Source organism: Centrocercus urophasianus, unplaced genomic scaffold (assembly GCF_019232065.1).
Source record: "Centrocercus urophasianus isolate 14NV4802_14NV808 unplaced genomic scaffold, USGS_Curo_1.0 seq_13, whole genome shotgun sequence".
Classification (NCBI taxonomy): Eukaryota; Metazoa; Chordata; class Aves; order Galliformes; family Phasianidae; genus Centrocercus; species Centrocercus urophasianus.
Window position 1 is genome coordinate 20,788,648 of NW_024884475.1, and position 17,109 is coordinate 20,805,756.

A 17,109-nucleotide genomic window follows, 5' to 3' on the forward strand; every position below is an offset into this window, starting at 1 on the left:
TTGTTTGAGGGTGGTTTCTGTTTACTGATTAAGTCATTTTACATGATATGAAAAGAAAGCAGTGTATTTCTGTCCATGCATTTTGACTGTAGCAGCTAAATACTATCCTTTGTCCTGAACATACCCTTACTCACACAGATATCTCATTGTATTTCTGAAGTTTATGCTGCTGCTATTTTCTGGTGTGTTTTTATTTTGTTTTTGTAACTGATATTACCAATGAGCAATCTTCCAACCAATCTTCTTCAAGGTGCATTTCACACTTCTGCCTACGTATTGTATTTACTAGAGAGGAACAGCAGCTGCACTCAGCTGGATTTCAGAGGCTACTTAGGATTGGTGCTGTCCCTGAATGCTTGACAAATCTCTCCAATGGGAACAGCTAAAGGTAACTTGCAAAGCACTGAGTTAAAACATAGTCAAAGCAGTTGGACTCATCCAAACATTTACTAAATGTTAATACAATTCTTAGAAGTTGTTAGTAGCTAGGTTGATGTCCATATCAAGGACCTTAATTTCAGTGGCAGCTCTTTCATTGTCATAACTTACTCCCATGTGTCATTTTGGCAAACTGAATGCTAATGCCACCGCAAGTCAAACTGTGATATTGATGCATTTAATGCCCAAGCCTATGTTGTTTGTGCATAGACAGATACAAGGAACAAAGCATGGAAGTCAAACTGTGTTCCCCATAACGAAGATCCACCTTGTAGAAAACAGAGCTTTCTCATTTATTGGTTTGTCAGTACTGCTTTCCCTCAAATAAGCAGTGACTGACTGAACATGATCATTACAGGAACTCTTGGTTAAGGTTGCTGAAAGGAAAAAGAAAAATGTATTGACCTGAAACACTGAGTAAAAAAATTGGTTTTGGGATGGGCTTTAAACCTTCCATTCAGCAGAATGCCTCATATCCCATGGAATCCCCCTTTTCCCTCTCAAGCACTTTTCCTTGGTCTAATTTGCTGCAGTTGAGCTTCAGTGATGATGCTTAGTAATGTTTCTAAGACAAAAAACAGCTGAGCTCTCAGCAGGGCAGCCCCCAAGTGCATCCTGACTTTCATTCTGTTGTGGTTTGGTTTGCCCTATACACACAAATTAAACATATGTAAAATCTTATTTGCTTCATTCTGCACACTTCCTGGGTTTTGAAGGGTGAAGTCCTATGTTATCAGTTCTCTCTGTTGATATTAATGTAATAATAGCAACAAATAAAATAGCATTCCCGCTAGTCACTGCGATGACTAGCCAAATGCCAGGAATCTGCTGATATGGTATCTGACATCAGAAAATATTTGCATACACCCTTTTCTGATATGTGGAGTGCGTTAGTTACAGCTTTCTGTGTAAAACCAGCCACAAATACACATAACTTATGTGCATGGAAAAGGGCAGTTAGCTCCCCAAATGCAAAGATATTAGCGCCAGCAAAGAGGGCGATGTGGGGTGTGAGGTCAACACATGACCCTACGCATGTGAAAATATTCTTCTTGGACTGAAACTGTTTTTATATGAAGTTTTCAGAGTATGGCACAGGCTAAAATAATTGTTAGGAATATCCTGATATATCCCTAGAGAAATCTTCTCCCCTGCAGAACCTGAGAAGCTAGATGCAGCAGTTCACAGCATGTGCAGCTGTTTTGCCCGTTATCTAACACACAGCATGGACAAGAGCATAACAGTATGAGAACTTCTGATTTCAAAGTACCAGATTTAATATTTCTCCACTCTTATCACAAGCCTCCTTTTCCTACACTATTCACTTGAGGATATAGGACATATATTACAGATAGTAATTACATATTTTGGTTTGATCACATCAGCTGTCTTGCCAGAGGTGTATCTAGTTCACAAGTTCTTTTCAAAATGGTAAGCAAACCCTAGCTAAAATCTTCCACTCCTAAAAGATATATTTTCCAACATCAGGTGTGTGCTCTCATCTGAGCAGCACGAAGGACTCCAAGCGCATTCTGCACTTTCCGAGGACATTCCTCCATCCGCCAGCCAACAGAAGAAGCCAACTGAATTCTTGGTTTCAGTGACTGCTGACTAAAACTCTGAAGCTTTTGAAGCTGCAAATGAAATGGGCAAATCATACTAAGGCTGTTCATCTTCAGTTGCCTGAGGATTATATGGGTCATACACTGAAGCACTAGTTGGAGGGGATGGAGGATGTACAGAAAATATTTTGTTCCACATTCCTGAATGAAATGCTTGCAATTTGGTAGTAGGTTTGTTGTATTAATTTTGAGGCTAAATGGAACAAGACATAAAAGCTTCAAATTTGGTCTTGCCCTACAAATCCTTAGAGAGTTGTTCATAGTTCTTGATTTCAAGCCAAGAGATCTCAGCCTGCTCAGACCTCATTAAAAAAGTCACAATTAAAATATTTTGCAAATAATAATTGAAGATGGAAGGTGATGAAAATGCAGACATTCAAAAAGGATTTCATTTCAATATATCTTCTTTTTTCTATGAAAATTTTCTACGAAATTTTTTGGAAACTATAATTTCCTGGTATTTGATCATCTAAGTCTAATATTCAAGATGGCAAACGTTTGTCCTTCTAGGGACAAAGAGGAAACATGATGATCTTCAGCAGTTGTGAATGTTTGTTGGAATCCAGCTATGTTTTCTTGAAGACAAAACACCAAAAATACAGGTAAAGTGGCCTGCAATACTCCTATACAGGACAGCAACTTTGTTCTTCTGATTCCACATATAGAGGGTCTTATCAGTCGTCCCAGTACATTGCAAACTTTTTCGGTCTCTGACAGGTTACTGCTTTTCTGATTAGGAAGACATAGCTGTGCTGCAAAAGATACTGTTTCCACTGTAAACAACAGATTCTTAGAATCACGGAATCATCGATGTTGGAAAAGACCTTCAAGATCAAGTCCAAGTTTCAGCTTGACTTACCAAGTCCTATGTGTAAACCATGTCCTTTAGAGCCTTTGTGGAGAAAAGAAGCAGATCACAGCCTGATCAGGCAAATAGCCCATGAGGAAGAGCTAATGTTAGCTTGAGAACACAAGTAAACTGCCTCTAGCTTCTGTATGCAGAAGAAACTTGTTTGTGAGAAACTGCTCCGTAGCTTTAACTGTCTCCCTGCTTCCTGTAAATGGCCTTGACTGTCCTGATATGTGATGCTTTATTGTCTCCAGATGTTAATACATATATGGCCATGGTAATAACGATGACTAGCAGACACCTTGCAAGCCTGCTGCCACCAGTATCTGCTGGGGGTAATCCCAGGGTGGACACTATCGGTTAGCCACAGTTGGTAATGATAACTTGGTGAAGACAGACTGTCCAACTGTCCCCAGTAATGTCTATTAAACTGATGAATGTTAACTTGCCTCTGTGTACACTGAGTCTTGCTGAATGGCATGAAATTAGACTCAGCTCATTGATTCAGCCTGTCTAGATCTCTCCACAGAGCTTTCCTAGCATGAAGCAGTATTACAATTCTGCCTAACTCAGTGTAATCTGTGAACGTACTGAGGGTACACTCAATCCCCTCATCCAGATCACAGACAAAAACATGAAAAAAAACTGGCCCTAACACTGAGCCCTGGGAATGCAACCGGTGAGCAGGCACTAAGTGGAATGAGCTCCAGTCATTGTGACCCTTGGAGCCTGGTCATCCAGCCAGATCTTCACCCAGCAAACCATGCTTCTGTCCAAGCCATGAGCAGCCAACCTCTCCAGAATACTCTGGGAAACAGTGTCAAACACTTCACTAAAATCCACGTAAAAATCACATCCACAGCCTTTCTCTCATCTACTATGCAGATCATCTCATCGTAGAAGGAGATCGCATTGTTGTGATAATAAGCTTAAAATGAGATACATGTATGGGAAAAAAAAAAGTATAAAGCTAAAGAAAAGGAGGAGGTAGAGAAGTCAAAAGTTTCTCAAGATGCAGCCATTGATAATGAAGGCAATTCTTGTGACACCCTCTTAGTTTCCTTCATCAAGAGAACTCTTTGGATCAAGATGATACCAGGAGCCTATCACAGCATGGGCATTACAACTCTGTCCAGTTACTATTACTTCTTGGCAGCAAACATGAAAAGGAAAACTAGCTCATCCGTCTCTTTTCTTTCTAAGGAAAAAATCCCTCTTCTTTCCTCATCCAGTCCTCTTTTCTGACCGTGCCTGTCCCCTTGTGCTAGATATTCGCAGTCCTACACCTGGGTCCCATGCTGTAAATTTCACAGTCTGAGAAAACATCACCCAGGAACAATTTCAAATGCTGAACTTCTAGACATCTTCACAGGATGCATAATTTTTCTCCTTGCAAATTAATTTTGATGTGAAGTCCTATGACCAAGATGTTAAAACTTTGTGATTAATGTAGATCTCCTAAGTCACCAGCAATTCAGGCACTCTTCTACATGACTGCTTCAGATTTCATTCTGTTGAGAGAAGCAGTATTACAATATTTCAACGACGGTTTCAAAATCCCTACCCAAAAGCTATCATTCTGCCCATTTCAAGTAAGTTGCAGTAAACCAGGCTAAATTTTTCATATAGTGACAAAGCATATGCAACCATGTAGAAACAAAGTTTTATAATACAAAGTGAAACATATTGAAAATCAATGAAAATCATGAAGTATTTATTGGTTAAAAAACAAAACAAAACAAAAAATTCAAGGAGAAGAAGATACTGCATTATAAAGACTTTTAGTATCTTTCTTCACATTTCTGTTCTGTTCTGTTCAACAGGCACTGACAGATTAATGTTAATAGCTGCCCTCAGGTTGGCCCAGAAAAGAGCACGCTTACTCCTCTCCTTCGGCCACTCCAGGTAGGTTCTCTTTGCCATGAGAGCCTTCAGCTTGTGGTACCTCGCAGGGATAACATATGGTGGGATCGGCTCCAGCAAGATCAGGATTAAACTGTTGGAGTTCTCACTAAACAACTTGTGATGGGCAAAGTACAGCTCGTAGTGACACCACTCGCTCTGCACAAAGTTGGGGGACAGCACAAAGATGGACTTGTAGCTCTTCTCAATGCAGTTGATGATATTCTCCACGATGCTTTTGCCAGGGATGAAGTTCCTCTCGTGCTGACACAGCTGGATGCAGCCCTCCCCCTTCTCCAGGTTGGGGATCAGCTCGTTCTTCACCCACAACGAATCGCGTTCGCTGTACGAAATGAAGGCGTGGAACTGCAGAACGGTTTCCCGCTGCTCGGGGCAGCCGTGCCAAGCTCTCCGCTTCGTCCGCGTCCACTGCCACAGCATCCGCACGTACCACGGCACATCCAGGTAGATGCACAGGAAGGCCACCACAGCCACCAGCACCAGCGTCAGCAGCAGAGCTGTCACGAGCAGCAGAGTGGTGTTGCAGGCCAGCTCGGTCAGGTGGAAGTCCTTCAGCTGCGTGCCGCTCAGGTCTTCTGGGTACTTGCACACGTACGCCTCTGGCCAGCCGGACAGCTTGCCCCCAGACCGCCTTTCCAGGCGCAGGAAGTCCTGCAGCTCACACGAACACTTGAACGGGTTTTGCCCAGCTTGCAGCTCCTTCACGCTCGGGCAGCTCTCCAAGAAGTCGGCACTTGGCGTGAGGATCAAATTCCTCTCTACGTTCAGGATCTCCAGGCCCGCAAAGGCCCTGCACCCTGGCAGGTCGGCCAGCCTGTTGGATGCCAGGTTCAGCTCCTTCAAGGACTGCAGCTCAGCAATCCCCTTGGGGACACTGGCAATCTGGTTGTTTTGTAGGTCCAGTTTGCTGATATGAACGGGCAAACACTCAAACACGGACTCTGTCAGCTGGTTGGAGGACAGGTCCAGCTCTGACAGAGAATCAGTCCACTGGCAGCGCTTCTCAGCTCCACTGTTACGCAGCAAGTTGCTGCTCACGTCCAGATACCTCAGTGATTTCATATGGCTGGTCATGAAGCTCACCTTGGAAAGGCTCTCAAATTTATTCCTTTTCAAAATAAATGTCTCCAGTTGAATTAGTTTGTCACAGTTCTGAAAAAGCAGATCTGTTAAATCATTCTTTGCGAAATTTACATACCTAAAAGGACTGTCAGATGAAGGACATACCATGTGAATTAACTCAGAATCAGCTATTGTCAAGGCTTCAATGTTCATGTTTGCAAATATGTTATAAATGTCATCCTGTGAAAAGAATAGATCTGTGACTAAAACCTTATTCAGTGCAAGTGCTTTCATGGAAGTATCTGAATAGTCGAAGCGAGAACTTACGACGTTCCCCAGTTGTATTAAGTTGTTGATACTGAAGTATTCAATGGATGAGTGCCATACTGTCTGGAGTACTTCAATAAAAGCTTCCCAGTACACTGACATATTCGTCAGTGTCAGATTTTGTAGCCTGGAGCCTTTTCTAAAATTAGATAATAAAGTTATTAAGTTTTGTACATCGTCTTTTGTGATTTCTGACAATGATAGGCTTTCCGTAGTATTTTCTATCACAACCCAACCAAAATTAGCTTCAGACTGATGATCACTTGTATTCGAGGGTAGAAGGCTGAAGTTTTTTTTGTCCAAACTATCTTGTAGAAAATTGTTAGGAACAGATGTAAAGAGTTCATTTTTCATAGCCAGGCCAATATTGTTCCAAAAAGTGAATGCAAACAGACAGTTGTAAATAAAAAAGTTCCTGAGGTATCTCATGTTCTCTGCCGTACTGCTTTACGGTTCCTTGGAGATGCTCAATACTTACACATCCATCTGTTCTAATCCTGCAACAACAACAACAACAACAACAATGGTTATATCATTAAACAGCTATTCAATAGGTATCATGGAGATTGATTTTTTTAAGGTTCCAGTTTGCTATCTCTCCCCTGGACTCAGAGAACAATGAAGGGACTTATGATCTCAGGAAAGATTTTATTAAGTGACTACTGTAGTTTCTATTTGGCAAAATCTGCCAAGTTCAATAAAAAGTCTGCTTCTTTCAAAATGTATCTGATTTCATAGGTGTTAATTTTTCCTGCTTACTTATGGAATTACTGCTGTCATTCAATGTACTACATAGGCTCCTCACATCTCCAGGACACTCTAACAGGAAAGTACAACATTTGAGGTCAGTACGGTCATCCTCTATTAAAGGATATGAACTAGAGTCAGCAGACTTTTTTTTTTAACATACACTTGCGTCTACAAAACCTACACTGAAACAGAACTCATAATGACTCTACAATGAGACAGTAATAGCTGCCATTCATTGGAGGAATATAACCTCTGTACCATTAACCATTCCACAGGCTTTCTTAGAATTGCACTACTGAGCCTACAATGCACATTCTCGACATCACACAGCCCATATTAAGATATCTCAACACTGAAATAGCTGGCAGTCCACTAATTTCTACTTCTGTAGAGAATGCATGAAACTAGACTTGAAAACTGTCAAGACATAACAAGGCAGCACAGCATAACTTGTCCAGCCTTTTTCCAAATTTCCTTTTGAAAAACTACATTCAATTTCACCATCTTAGCCCTCAAAACACATTTGGGCAAGTGCAGAGAACAAAAAATAGTCACCACTCTCTAGTCCGTTCTTTTGACTGCTTGGGGAACATTACTCCTAATGGAGTAATGGGAGGGGCATGGAATAAATCATACTTTGTAGTAACGTCTTTTTTTTCGTTCAAAGTGTATCTTGAAATCCTTAAACTTGACAAACACAGTGCTTGCAAGATACATGCAGATAAGCAATTCAGTAGACTACGGAAATCAAATTCACGGGGAGAACCTGTCCTGTTGTTTAAAGAGAGATCAAAACTGGGATTTGAAGAGTTCGTCCTATAAGAACTCCGTATAAAGTGACTAACTTCCACGTAAGAAATAACACAGAATGCATTAAGCTATGATCATGAAGTATAAAGACACGCACTTTGAAAGTTATCAGTATCACAAAACTCAAGTGCTAAAAGTATCTTTCATAATGATGAAACATACTATCAGTTAGACCTAATTTTAACTGAAAGAAAACTACTTCAATTATAACACCGTGACCCCCTTCACTATGACCATGGTACAAATACAAAAAGAATTCTATTTGGCCAGCTTCTCTGGACAAATTTACTGACCAAAAAAACCATTCACTCTCATTTTTTACCCACATGCTTATCATACATCTGCTAATAAACTTTTATGAAAAACATGGTCTAATTTCAAATAAGATGCAGAATATAAAAGTAGGCTGTTTTGCTAATTAGAAAAAGCATAAATCCAATATAAAACAATAAAAAAATCCAATAAAAAAATTTCTTACCTGAAATCCCCGCTCTCATAAAAAGCAGAAAAGGTGTTCAGGAAAAGACAAAGAGAAAACTTCCTGTAATTCTATCCTTTTCTGTAATAGTACTTTAAAACACCCACACTTTTTATAAAACTTGTTTGTGCCACCTATTGACAGTTTGAGAAATAACATTTCTGTTTCTCCAGATGTTTTTTCACATACAGCACTAATATAACTTCCCCATTATTTAGTTGTTATTTGACTGGGTGTTTTCATGCTTTGTGGTAAGGTAAGCAGGAAAAAAAAAAAACAACCACAGTATTTGTACCAATTTTCTTTCTTCATCACATTAATACAAAAGTAGGCACTTCTGTTGAGCAAGTTTGACACCAGAGTTCAAACATCTCCATCTCTTAATAGTGACCAAGGTCTTTGTATTACACTGATCATTTTTTTTTCACCTAGCTCTATTATTAATTGACAAGTTATTATCAAAGCTGGTTTTTAAAAGCATTATTAGCCCTATTTTAATTCCCACTTAAGGGTAAAAGAAGAATCTCTCTCCCATTCCAGCAGTGTTGTAACTGAGTTAAATAGTGGACATGGAACTTTTGAATTAAAACAGAGGAACAAGCTGAGGACTGAATGCCCAAGCACTTGTGTTATTGTCCTGGCAAAGGCATATAGCAGCCTCTCTGTATTTCCATGTAACATTAGTTAGAAATTCCATCTTCGGAAGGTCTAAATACGGTTTAACCGAGGAACTCATCTTCCTTTTTGGCATAGCATGCTACAGTGTATGCACGATTCAGCACTTTGGTGATTCAGTAAGCAAAGGAAATCATTTTTAATATTACTTTCTCATTTTACAGCAGATTCCATATGCCATTCTTCCTTTCTCAGCTTCAAGTGAAAAGAAGTAATCCACAAAAGAAAGGGAAAGATAGGACCAACAGCACACGGCAGAATACAAAAAATTCATACTCTCATTCTCGTGCTGATAAGCCTTATGGTGGTACTCCTCAGCTCTTCCTCCATAACTGTTGATTACAGTCAAGAGTATTCAAATCAGATTTACAAGTGACACTTCGTGATACTGTTACTTACAAGCCATGGTATTGCCTGCTCCTATCTGAAAAGATATAATCTTACAAGCCTTCAGTCGTACCAAACACGCACTCCTGTTTTGGAATGTAACAGCACAACAAACTGAACGTGCAAACATATCACTCTAATGAGTACAGGATCAGACATATTTTCAGTTAACATGTAAGAACTGTTCCATAAATTAGGGCCTGTTACTGCCACTGGCATAGTCTGAGATCTCCAGCTCTGCATACATTCTACTAAGATAGGTTTAAGCATACATTAAACAGAAAAATAAGCATTTTACTATGAATTGCATGCCATTAGCTCTCATACTTACCACTCTTACGCAGTCACTAGAAGAAGATGAATACGTTGCCCAAATGTTAAGCATACTTCTGTGCCTTGATAAATGTAATCAGATTAAGTCACACAACGAATTTGTGTCCTTCCATCTTTTCTTTAAACTTCTATATTCACTAAAGGGCAAGTATTTTTCAGAGATCCCTTCCAATCTCTATGATTCTGTGATTTTTCTCTGAAACCTATCAAGGGCCCTTTTAGAAGGCAACAGCACTCAACTTAGATAACAAACTTCAGTGAAATCCGGGGTGGAGAAGAGAGGTTCCATCCTTATTGCTCCTTTCCCATATTAACTTTTTGTTGCAAAAACCATTTGCGACATCACTGCAGAGGAAAAAATACAAGTGAAATTCATTACCAGCAAGTGAAAGAAAAAGAAAACTTACTGTAAAACGCAAGTGCTAAATTCAAACAAGTCAGTCAGCAGTTCAAGAAACTAACACACCCTTCTAGCCCACAGGCATACACACACATTTATAATGTTAATTCATCCTTAACAACTTTCTATGACAGTATTCATTAATACCGTCTTCCATTTCTAAAACGTGCATGGACTTATACAGAATCTGCAAACTGGCACTTTAAGATCCGTTTCATAGTCCAAATTATATTACACGATGAGGAAAAAGCCATCTCCAGCCGCCGAGCTTCATCCATTAGAATTCTTCCTAAGACAACGCTTTACTCTTCCGCAGATACTATTAAAAAGCAGAGGCAAACCCTCAGGATTACTCCAGAGTTCTCAATGAATACATCTACTGTATTAAAGTGGAAGGCACCAGAGTGCCCAGCACGCCCCGATAATTGTAGTCTCACTGAAACTCCTCAGAAATCAGTGCGTGCCTTAGCGATACAGGCGTTCGTCCTGCTGTCAGCCACCTTCTCGGGAAGCTTCAGAGATCTGCTTGGTAAGGGCGTCGGTCACGCGGCTCTAATCCTTAGCTGTGAAGCAACCCTCCGAGAAATCGTGTTTGTTTTGTGGCCTCCCATAGAGGCTCTCCTCAGTGATTCATAGGATGTGTTATGCTTCCTGGGGCAACAGCGAATAACTTTATTCAGAAAAGGAAGTCTGGCGGCAGAAGCGACGCGGCAATGAACCCTGGAAGTACTGATCGCAGCGAAAGGCACGCTTTGCCCTAAAAGGAGGCAAGAAAAAATAAAAAAAGAGGAAAAGCCGTGAGGGGCACTGCTGCAAGTTTGCGGGCACGCCTCCGAGCGGCGGCCGCTGTTTAACTCTGCAGCCACTCACTTCCATCATCTTTGTTTTGAGGAAGGATCAAACTTGCCGTGAACAAGTAAATGAACAGACGGATCGCAGCACTCGGTGGTGCTCGCAACACTTCAGCATACTTTATAGCCCCGGCGCTGCAGCACTCTTCCTCCGTCGGCCCCCTCGGGGTCGTGGCGGCCGCGGCGGGACGGCGCAGCGCACCCGGCACCTCGCGGCGGCCCCTCCGCTACAGGCGGCCGCCTCGCAGGGACGGACGGAGAGCGGCTGCAGAGCCCGCCCTCGGCGCGGCCCAGCCCGGCCGTCCCGCCGTGCCCGGCCGGCGCTCCCTCCTCCCCCCGCTGCTGCCGACGTGGCGGGGCGGGGACGGAGCCGGGGGTGCGCCGCGACGGACTGCAGAGCGGTAAGCAGAGCGGCGGTGCGTGCTTTTCTTGCTGCCGCTTTTGAAACCGGCTGCGGGCTGCTGACCGATAGCTCAAGCCCGGAGGGCTTAAGCAAGAAAAAAAGAAGAAAAGGGGGAAGCTGCGGGTTTGAGGGAGCGGCAGTTCCTCCTGCTTTGCGCCGGGCAGGTGGCAGCGGGGCCGGGTCCCGCGGAGGACGAACGGCGGCGGCTGTCGGGCGGGAGGGCGGAGCTGTGCCGCCGCGCATCGTGCGGGGGTCCGGCGGGTGACGGATTGCCGAAGCGCTGCTCCGTGCTTCGGGAAGTTCGGCGGTTTGCTCTGCTCCCCTCATCTGAGCGGAGGACTGCAGGGCCCTTGGCCACAGCGGCCCCCAAAGATGAGCTACTTCGGCAAGACTGCGTGTGATCCCTTACATGTCGCATTGCCGTTGGGCGTTTGCTGTCCACATCCATCCCATACAGAACTATGATACGAATATCTAAAAGTTTTATTGGTTTTAGTAGAGGGCCGTCCTAGGCAATGCAGATATAAACATATTCGTTAGGTGTCTCACTCATCATGGAGTGAGTCGTGTTAAACTACAGCCATGGTTGCCTACACTGAAGCATTTTATAGTATTTGCAATATTTTAATGGATATTTTAATGGAAAACTGCAAATGACTGAAAAGCGAAACCGCCATTGTTTAACTCTGCAGCCACTCAATTCCATCATCTTTGTTTTGAGGAAGGATCAAACTTTCTGTGAACAAGTAAATAAACAGACGGATCGCAGCCCAGTGGCTGCACTCAGTGGTGCTCGCAACACTTCAGCAGCACTTCAGCAAGTGTAAAGATACTGATGTGTAATTGCACATTTTCTAAAGGTAAAATAAGTTCCAGTGTAAACCGAAGTAGTGTAAGTGGCATCTACTGCTTATTTATTTATGACTCCAGTTCACAGATCCCAAGTGGTTTTATTCTTGGTGCTGTTCAAACAGCTGATCTACATCCAAATTAGATAAACGGGATGCTAAGGCCACAGATGTGCATGATTCCACAGATTTTAATAAGTTCCACTGATAGAAATACACGTTTGTCATGCATTATAAATCCCTGTCATATTCCACTTCTCATCTTTTCCTGTTCTTCAGTCCCTTCTAGAACCTCAGTCCTTCAGAGAGGTACTTTGGACTGTGTTAATTTGAATAGGAGTCAGTGAAAAATATAGCATCTCCAGACAGATTGCCTGAGTTTATTTTGTGCCATACAAAATGTGTGTAGACAGGACCTTGCAATAACAGCACTCTGACAAGATTTGTTTTTCAAGTACACTGCCAGGCATGCTGTTGTTGTCAACAAGTAAATAGTGGTAATCACTTCATAGGGCTTTTGGACTCTGCCTCTCCTTAGTCAGGTGTAAGACTAGCTCAGTGCTTGGATCCTTGATCTACAGATTGCAGCATTGTGGAAAATACTTTAAAATGAAAATTGTGTTGAAAGATGTGGAGTAAACAAGGGAAAATCAGTTTTAAACTTAGAAAAACAAAAAACTGTAACTGTACCTCATACAAACTTACATTGGCTTCAGAGTTGAAGTTTAGTCACACAGCTTAATTCTGTTTAATTAATTCTTATTGAATTCTTACATGACATTTTAGAACAGGTGAGAAGCATTGCATTCCCCAGGCAAGAAATACAGACTGTGTGAGCAGTGGATGCTTCTTGTGTACGAAATGACTGCAGGGACCATGCCTCTCATGTGTTCGAATTATTTCCCTTCTCTAATACATTAACGTTACCACAGCTGTAATCACACTGTGCTTTATTCAGATTCTTGTCATCCTCCTCACCATCAATCAGCAGACTGTAGGAACCTGTACAAGTAGAAGTGATGAAAATGAGAGTAAGAGCTGCTTGGTCATTGTGTTCCGGAGCCATTTCAGATCAGATTATCTCACTAACTATTGGCATTTCCTCTATAAAAATCATTGAAATTAACCATTTGGAAGTTCGCATAGTTGACCTCTCCAGACAAACAAACATCCTTTCTCCATCACCAAGCAGTGTTTTGGAACACAAATAGTGCTGCTCTTTGTACTTGAGTGCAGTCCTGCATGGTGAAAGTGTGGGCCGGTGTGACACGTATCACAGGGCTCCATAGGTACACACCGTCTACGTTGTTTTTCAGCAGTAGCTTTTGGGAAGCACTAGGTATTTTATGGTCATTTGCCTGTTTGTAGAGTCTGAAAACATTGACTTGTTTTCTCTGTTCAGAATTGAAAATGTCTGAAGACTTAAGTGATGGCATCCCATCTGAAGAAAAACCTGAAGTAATGGAAATGCCCAGCACAGATGTATTGCCTCAGGAGTCAGTACTGCACCCTGTGGAAGCTGAGATCCTGCCTGCGTCCTCACAAGATGAGCAGGGACAGGCCACTGAGGGTGCCAGTAATGGACAGAAGGGAGATGTATTTATTAATGAAAATCCTTTGACTGAAGAAATAGCTGAAAGTCTGCCTTCCAATGGAGAGGTGGCTGAAGACATGCCCACTGAGTGCATTGAGACTGTAAGCCTTGATACAGAACCTGAGCCTGAAGAAACAGTGCCTGAACAAAGTAGTTCAGTGAGTAATGCTTTCTTCCATAAAAGCCCTCCCCCTGTTGCTCTGTGAGAACCAAATTTTGTAAAACACTGACACTGTTCTTTATAAGAACCTTCACGAGGATAGAATCAGTTAGACTCCATCACTGGCTTTTGGGAGCTAGGAACAGCTGAATCTCTCTTTGCTGGTATGGTATTAATTTGATCTTGCAATCTTGGTGCAATAAAACTATGCCAGAGTCTTAGTAAGAACCTAGTCCATTTTATATAGCTGTAGTACTCCTATGATTTTGTTATCTGGTTTCCTGTACATATCTGCTTTGTTCAGTTCACAGAACAAACCTTGAAGAGGACGGAACTTAAGCTGCATTTACAGCATTAAGTCTCATGCTTTCTTATTTTCACCGACTTCACAAAAATAAAGTGTCTTTCAAAGACTCCGAGAAAGTGAGTGAAACTGACTTTCTTTGTTCCAAGCCAGCGGTTTTTGATTTGTGATCCCCAAACCTCTGGGACTGCTGTGAGCAAAGGCAAGAAGTTCATTAAAAAGGAAAAAAAGAAAAAAAAAGAGAGAGATTTTTATTTTATTTTTGACAGTCTATGCGTTCAATGCACATGATATAGTTCAAGATGTTCCTGTCTCCGGAAGACTTTCAGACATCCACAAATTGGAAAAGGTTAAAATACATTGGTTTAGTCCTTCCATTAGGGACAGAGACCTGCCTCAAAGAGGTGATGGGATGTACGTACTGCACAGTGCAGAGTTGAAGTATCCTGGGATACTTCATCTTTTTGGTTCTGAGGAAATGCAGAGGTGATACATTAATTGAGACTCAGACACCAGTTTCTTAGTATGACTTAAACATGGAATACTGATAACTACTCACTCCCACACATTAATGGAAAAAGTGCTCAGTGCCTTCTATGGCTCTGTTTTGATTGAATGCAGTTGTGAGAAATTCCCTATGCACGTTTACCTGTAAGGAGACTCAGACAGAGAAGCCTCTAGCTCTGGCTCCATGTAGAACTGAGAAAGAAGGTGAGTTCTTGCTTATCACAGAGAATAACCATAATAAATTTGTATGGCTTCTTAAGATTAGGTGCCTGAAGAAATATTAGGACATTAGAATTATAGAATAACAAGGACCTACAAGATCATCTAGTCAGGACATATTAAAGAATCGATGGAGTTTTATGTCTTTTAGGAATAGGTGCATTTTGAAATAGCCAAAGGAGCAGTGCCACCGTTGAGAGATGTGTCAGAGTCAGCTTGATGATCTGTTTGCTCCTGTGGGGAAGAATATGTGAGATGAGAACAGCAACAGCCCTGCAGCGTTGTTAAATGATACCTTTACTCTTGGACTACTTTGCACAAAAGCTTAAGCTCCTGTTAGAGGAACTAGTGGCAAAGGTTTTTTCAAGTAGTCATTCTGGGCTATTCCTCTCTATATTCTGACTATAAAGAATCATTCTTCAGAAGACATCACATGATTTTAGTCAGAATTTTAGAGTAATATATCTGTTTTACAGGCCACAGACTCATCTAAAGCAAGTAGATGGGGAGCTTGGGGTTCCTGGGGCAAGTCTCTCCTGTCATCAGCTTCAGCCACAGTGGGTAAGTGTTCCATCAGTAAAGTTTGTGGAAATGAATTAAATAATAATTTTAATGTCATTAGACACATCATTGTGTCTTAAAGACAACATAAAGTCAGCGTACTTCCTTTGACTAACAGTATTCCTAGAGTTTTGTCCTGATTGGCTTAGCAAGGTGACAGTGTGCCATGACTTTTTTAATAGGACAAAGGACTTTCCTAAGCCATGTTACATGCCAGCATAGTAGGCTTGTTTGTGTATAGTGAGTTACCTCATTGTGGCTGCTTCACAGGAAGGATACATAACATGACTGTCAGTTTGTGGGTTTTGAAGCCAATGCCTTCCATCCCAGATTCATTCACGTATGTGTTTCTAGTTTATGCATCATGACTTTTAACTGTACAATGTAAATTATTCTCAAATTATTCTAGCTTTCACTGACCCACAATGAAACTGTTAACCTTCATCGTGTCAGACTCCAGACAGTAGAACAGTATGTTGAAACACAGAGCCTACATTCTTTCTTCCTATACACTGATTTCCAACAGTACGTCAGCCCAAAATGTGCACATGAAGTCTTCAGATAAAACTTCATTACACATAAAAAACTCACACAGACAAAAAGTAAAACATGCAGTACCTAGTTCCCAGCAGGTAATGATTTCCCACAAAACTGCTACTGAGATACAACTCTGATCAGTTCTCATCAAGGATCCAAAGAACATCTTCAAAAGATGAACCTAGGTGTATGGGAACTGTTGAGTCATGGCCTCAACTACTGATTGATCACCTGAGGAATCCCAGTCAGCCCTGGGAACACAGGTGAAGGCGATTCAGCTGTGTGAGCAGAGGGGGTGGAGCCTTGCTGCACCTCTCCTAGACCCCATTTAAGAGCTGACCCCCCCGGGGGAGGGTTGCTGTTCCGAGTTTTCTTCCTTGTGGAGTTTTCTCCCTGTGAGCCTAGATCTTCAGAGACAGGTGAGCACCTTTCCATTGCACTGGTCCTTTTGTTATTACATCTCCTGTATCACCATTCCGCTGTGTTGATCTTGCTGATTATTACACTGGGAGTTGAAATTAATTGCTAGTTACTGAAAATTATGGATACGGTGGAGTTACTGGTTTTATGACCACATGTAGGGTTAAGTAGTTCTTCCTATTCTCCTTAGACAGTAAGCTACTTCTGTCTGTTCCTCAGAGAAAGAGGGGACTTCCCTATCATCCCTATTTTCACCTGTACTCATCAATTTCTAATTATGATTTTTTCTTCAGGTAATTCACCAGTTAACATCTCTAATAATCTTAGTATGTGTTTCTAAGAAGTTTTAAACAGTTTCTGCTGAAAGGCAGTGTGTTTCATCCTTCTCTTACACTAGCAATCACTTTCATGGAGTGGTGTGGGGAGCTGGTTTTTGGGACCGATTTTGGAAAGTAGAAATGAAGTGAGACCTGGATCTTCATCTAGAGTAGTTTCTAAATTCCTCAGTGTGGCTCACCATTTGATCACCCAAATGCTACTGGTAGTAAGAGTGGAATGGCAGGAACACAAGGAATGTATAGATGGGTACAAAGGCATCTTAACTAGCTGTGGTACTGCGTGTGTTCTCAACTTGTATTAAACCATGAAGT

General features: G+C 41.7%; 2 protein-coding genes across 6 annotated transcripts in view; one reads left to right on the forward strand and one right to left on the reverse strand.

Annotated features, from left to right (window-relative positions):
- Positions 1–4,607: 4,607 nt before the first annotated feature.
- On the reverse strand, positions 4,608–11,026 carry LOC122156891 (toll-like receptor 1). The gene is made up of 3 exons (XM_042812140.1): positions 10,926–11,026; positions 9,654–10,812; positions 4,608–6,719 (listed from the first exon to the last, which is right to left on the reverse strand). Exon 3 carries the CDS (start codon positions 6,649–6,651, stop codon positions 4,705–4,707), a length of 1,947 nt encoding a protein of 648 aa, XP_042668074.1. The 5' UTR covers positions 6,652–6,719; positions 9,654–10,812; positions 10,926–11,026; the 3' UTR covers positions 4,608–4,704.
- A 238-nt stretch (positions 11,027–11,264) lies between these two features.
- FAM114A1 (family with sequence similarity 114 member A1) overlaps positions 11,265–17,109 on the forward strand; it is a 31,983-nt gene continuing 26,138 nt past the window's right edge. For 4 of the 5 annotated variants that reach the window (XM_042811579.1, XM_042811580.1, XM_042811581.1 and 1 more), the window contains exons 1-3: positions 11,265–11,307; positions 13,560–13,909; positions 15,418–15,502. In XM_042811579.1, the coding sequence (XP_042667513.1) occupies positions 13,568–13,909; positions 15,418–15,502 (427 nt within the window). In that variant the 5' untranslated portion in view covers positions 11,265–11,307; positions 13,560–13,567. Of the gene's footprint in view, positions 11,308–13,559; positions 13,910–15,417; positions 15,503–17,109 lie in introns of those variants that run through there. The other variant, XM_042811583.1, reaches the window with a different exon arrangement.

Excerpts from the sequence above, each read along its gene's own strand:
- LOC122156891 (XM_042812140.1), bottom strand. The coding sequence starts at position 6,651 with ATGAGATACCTCAGGAACTTTTTTATTTACAACTGTCTGTTTGCATTC.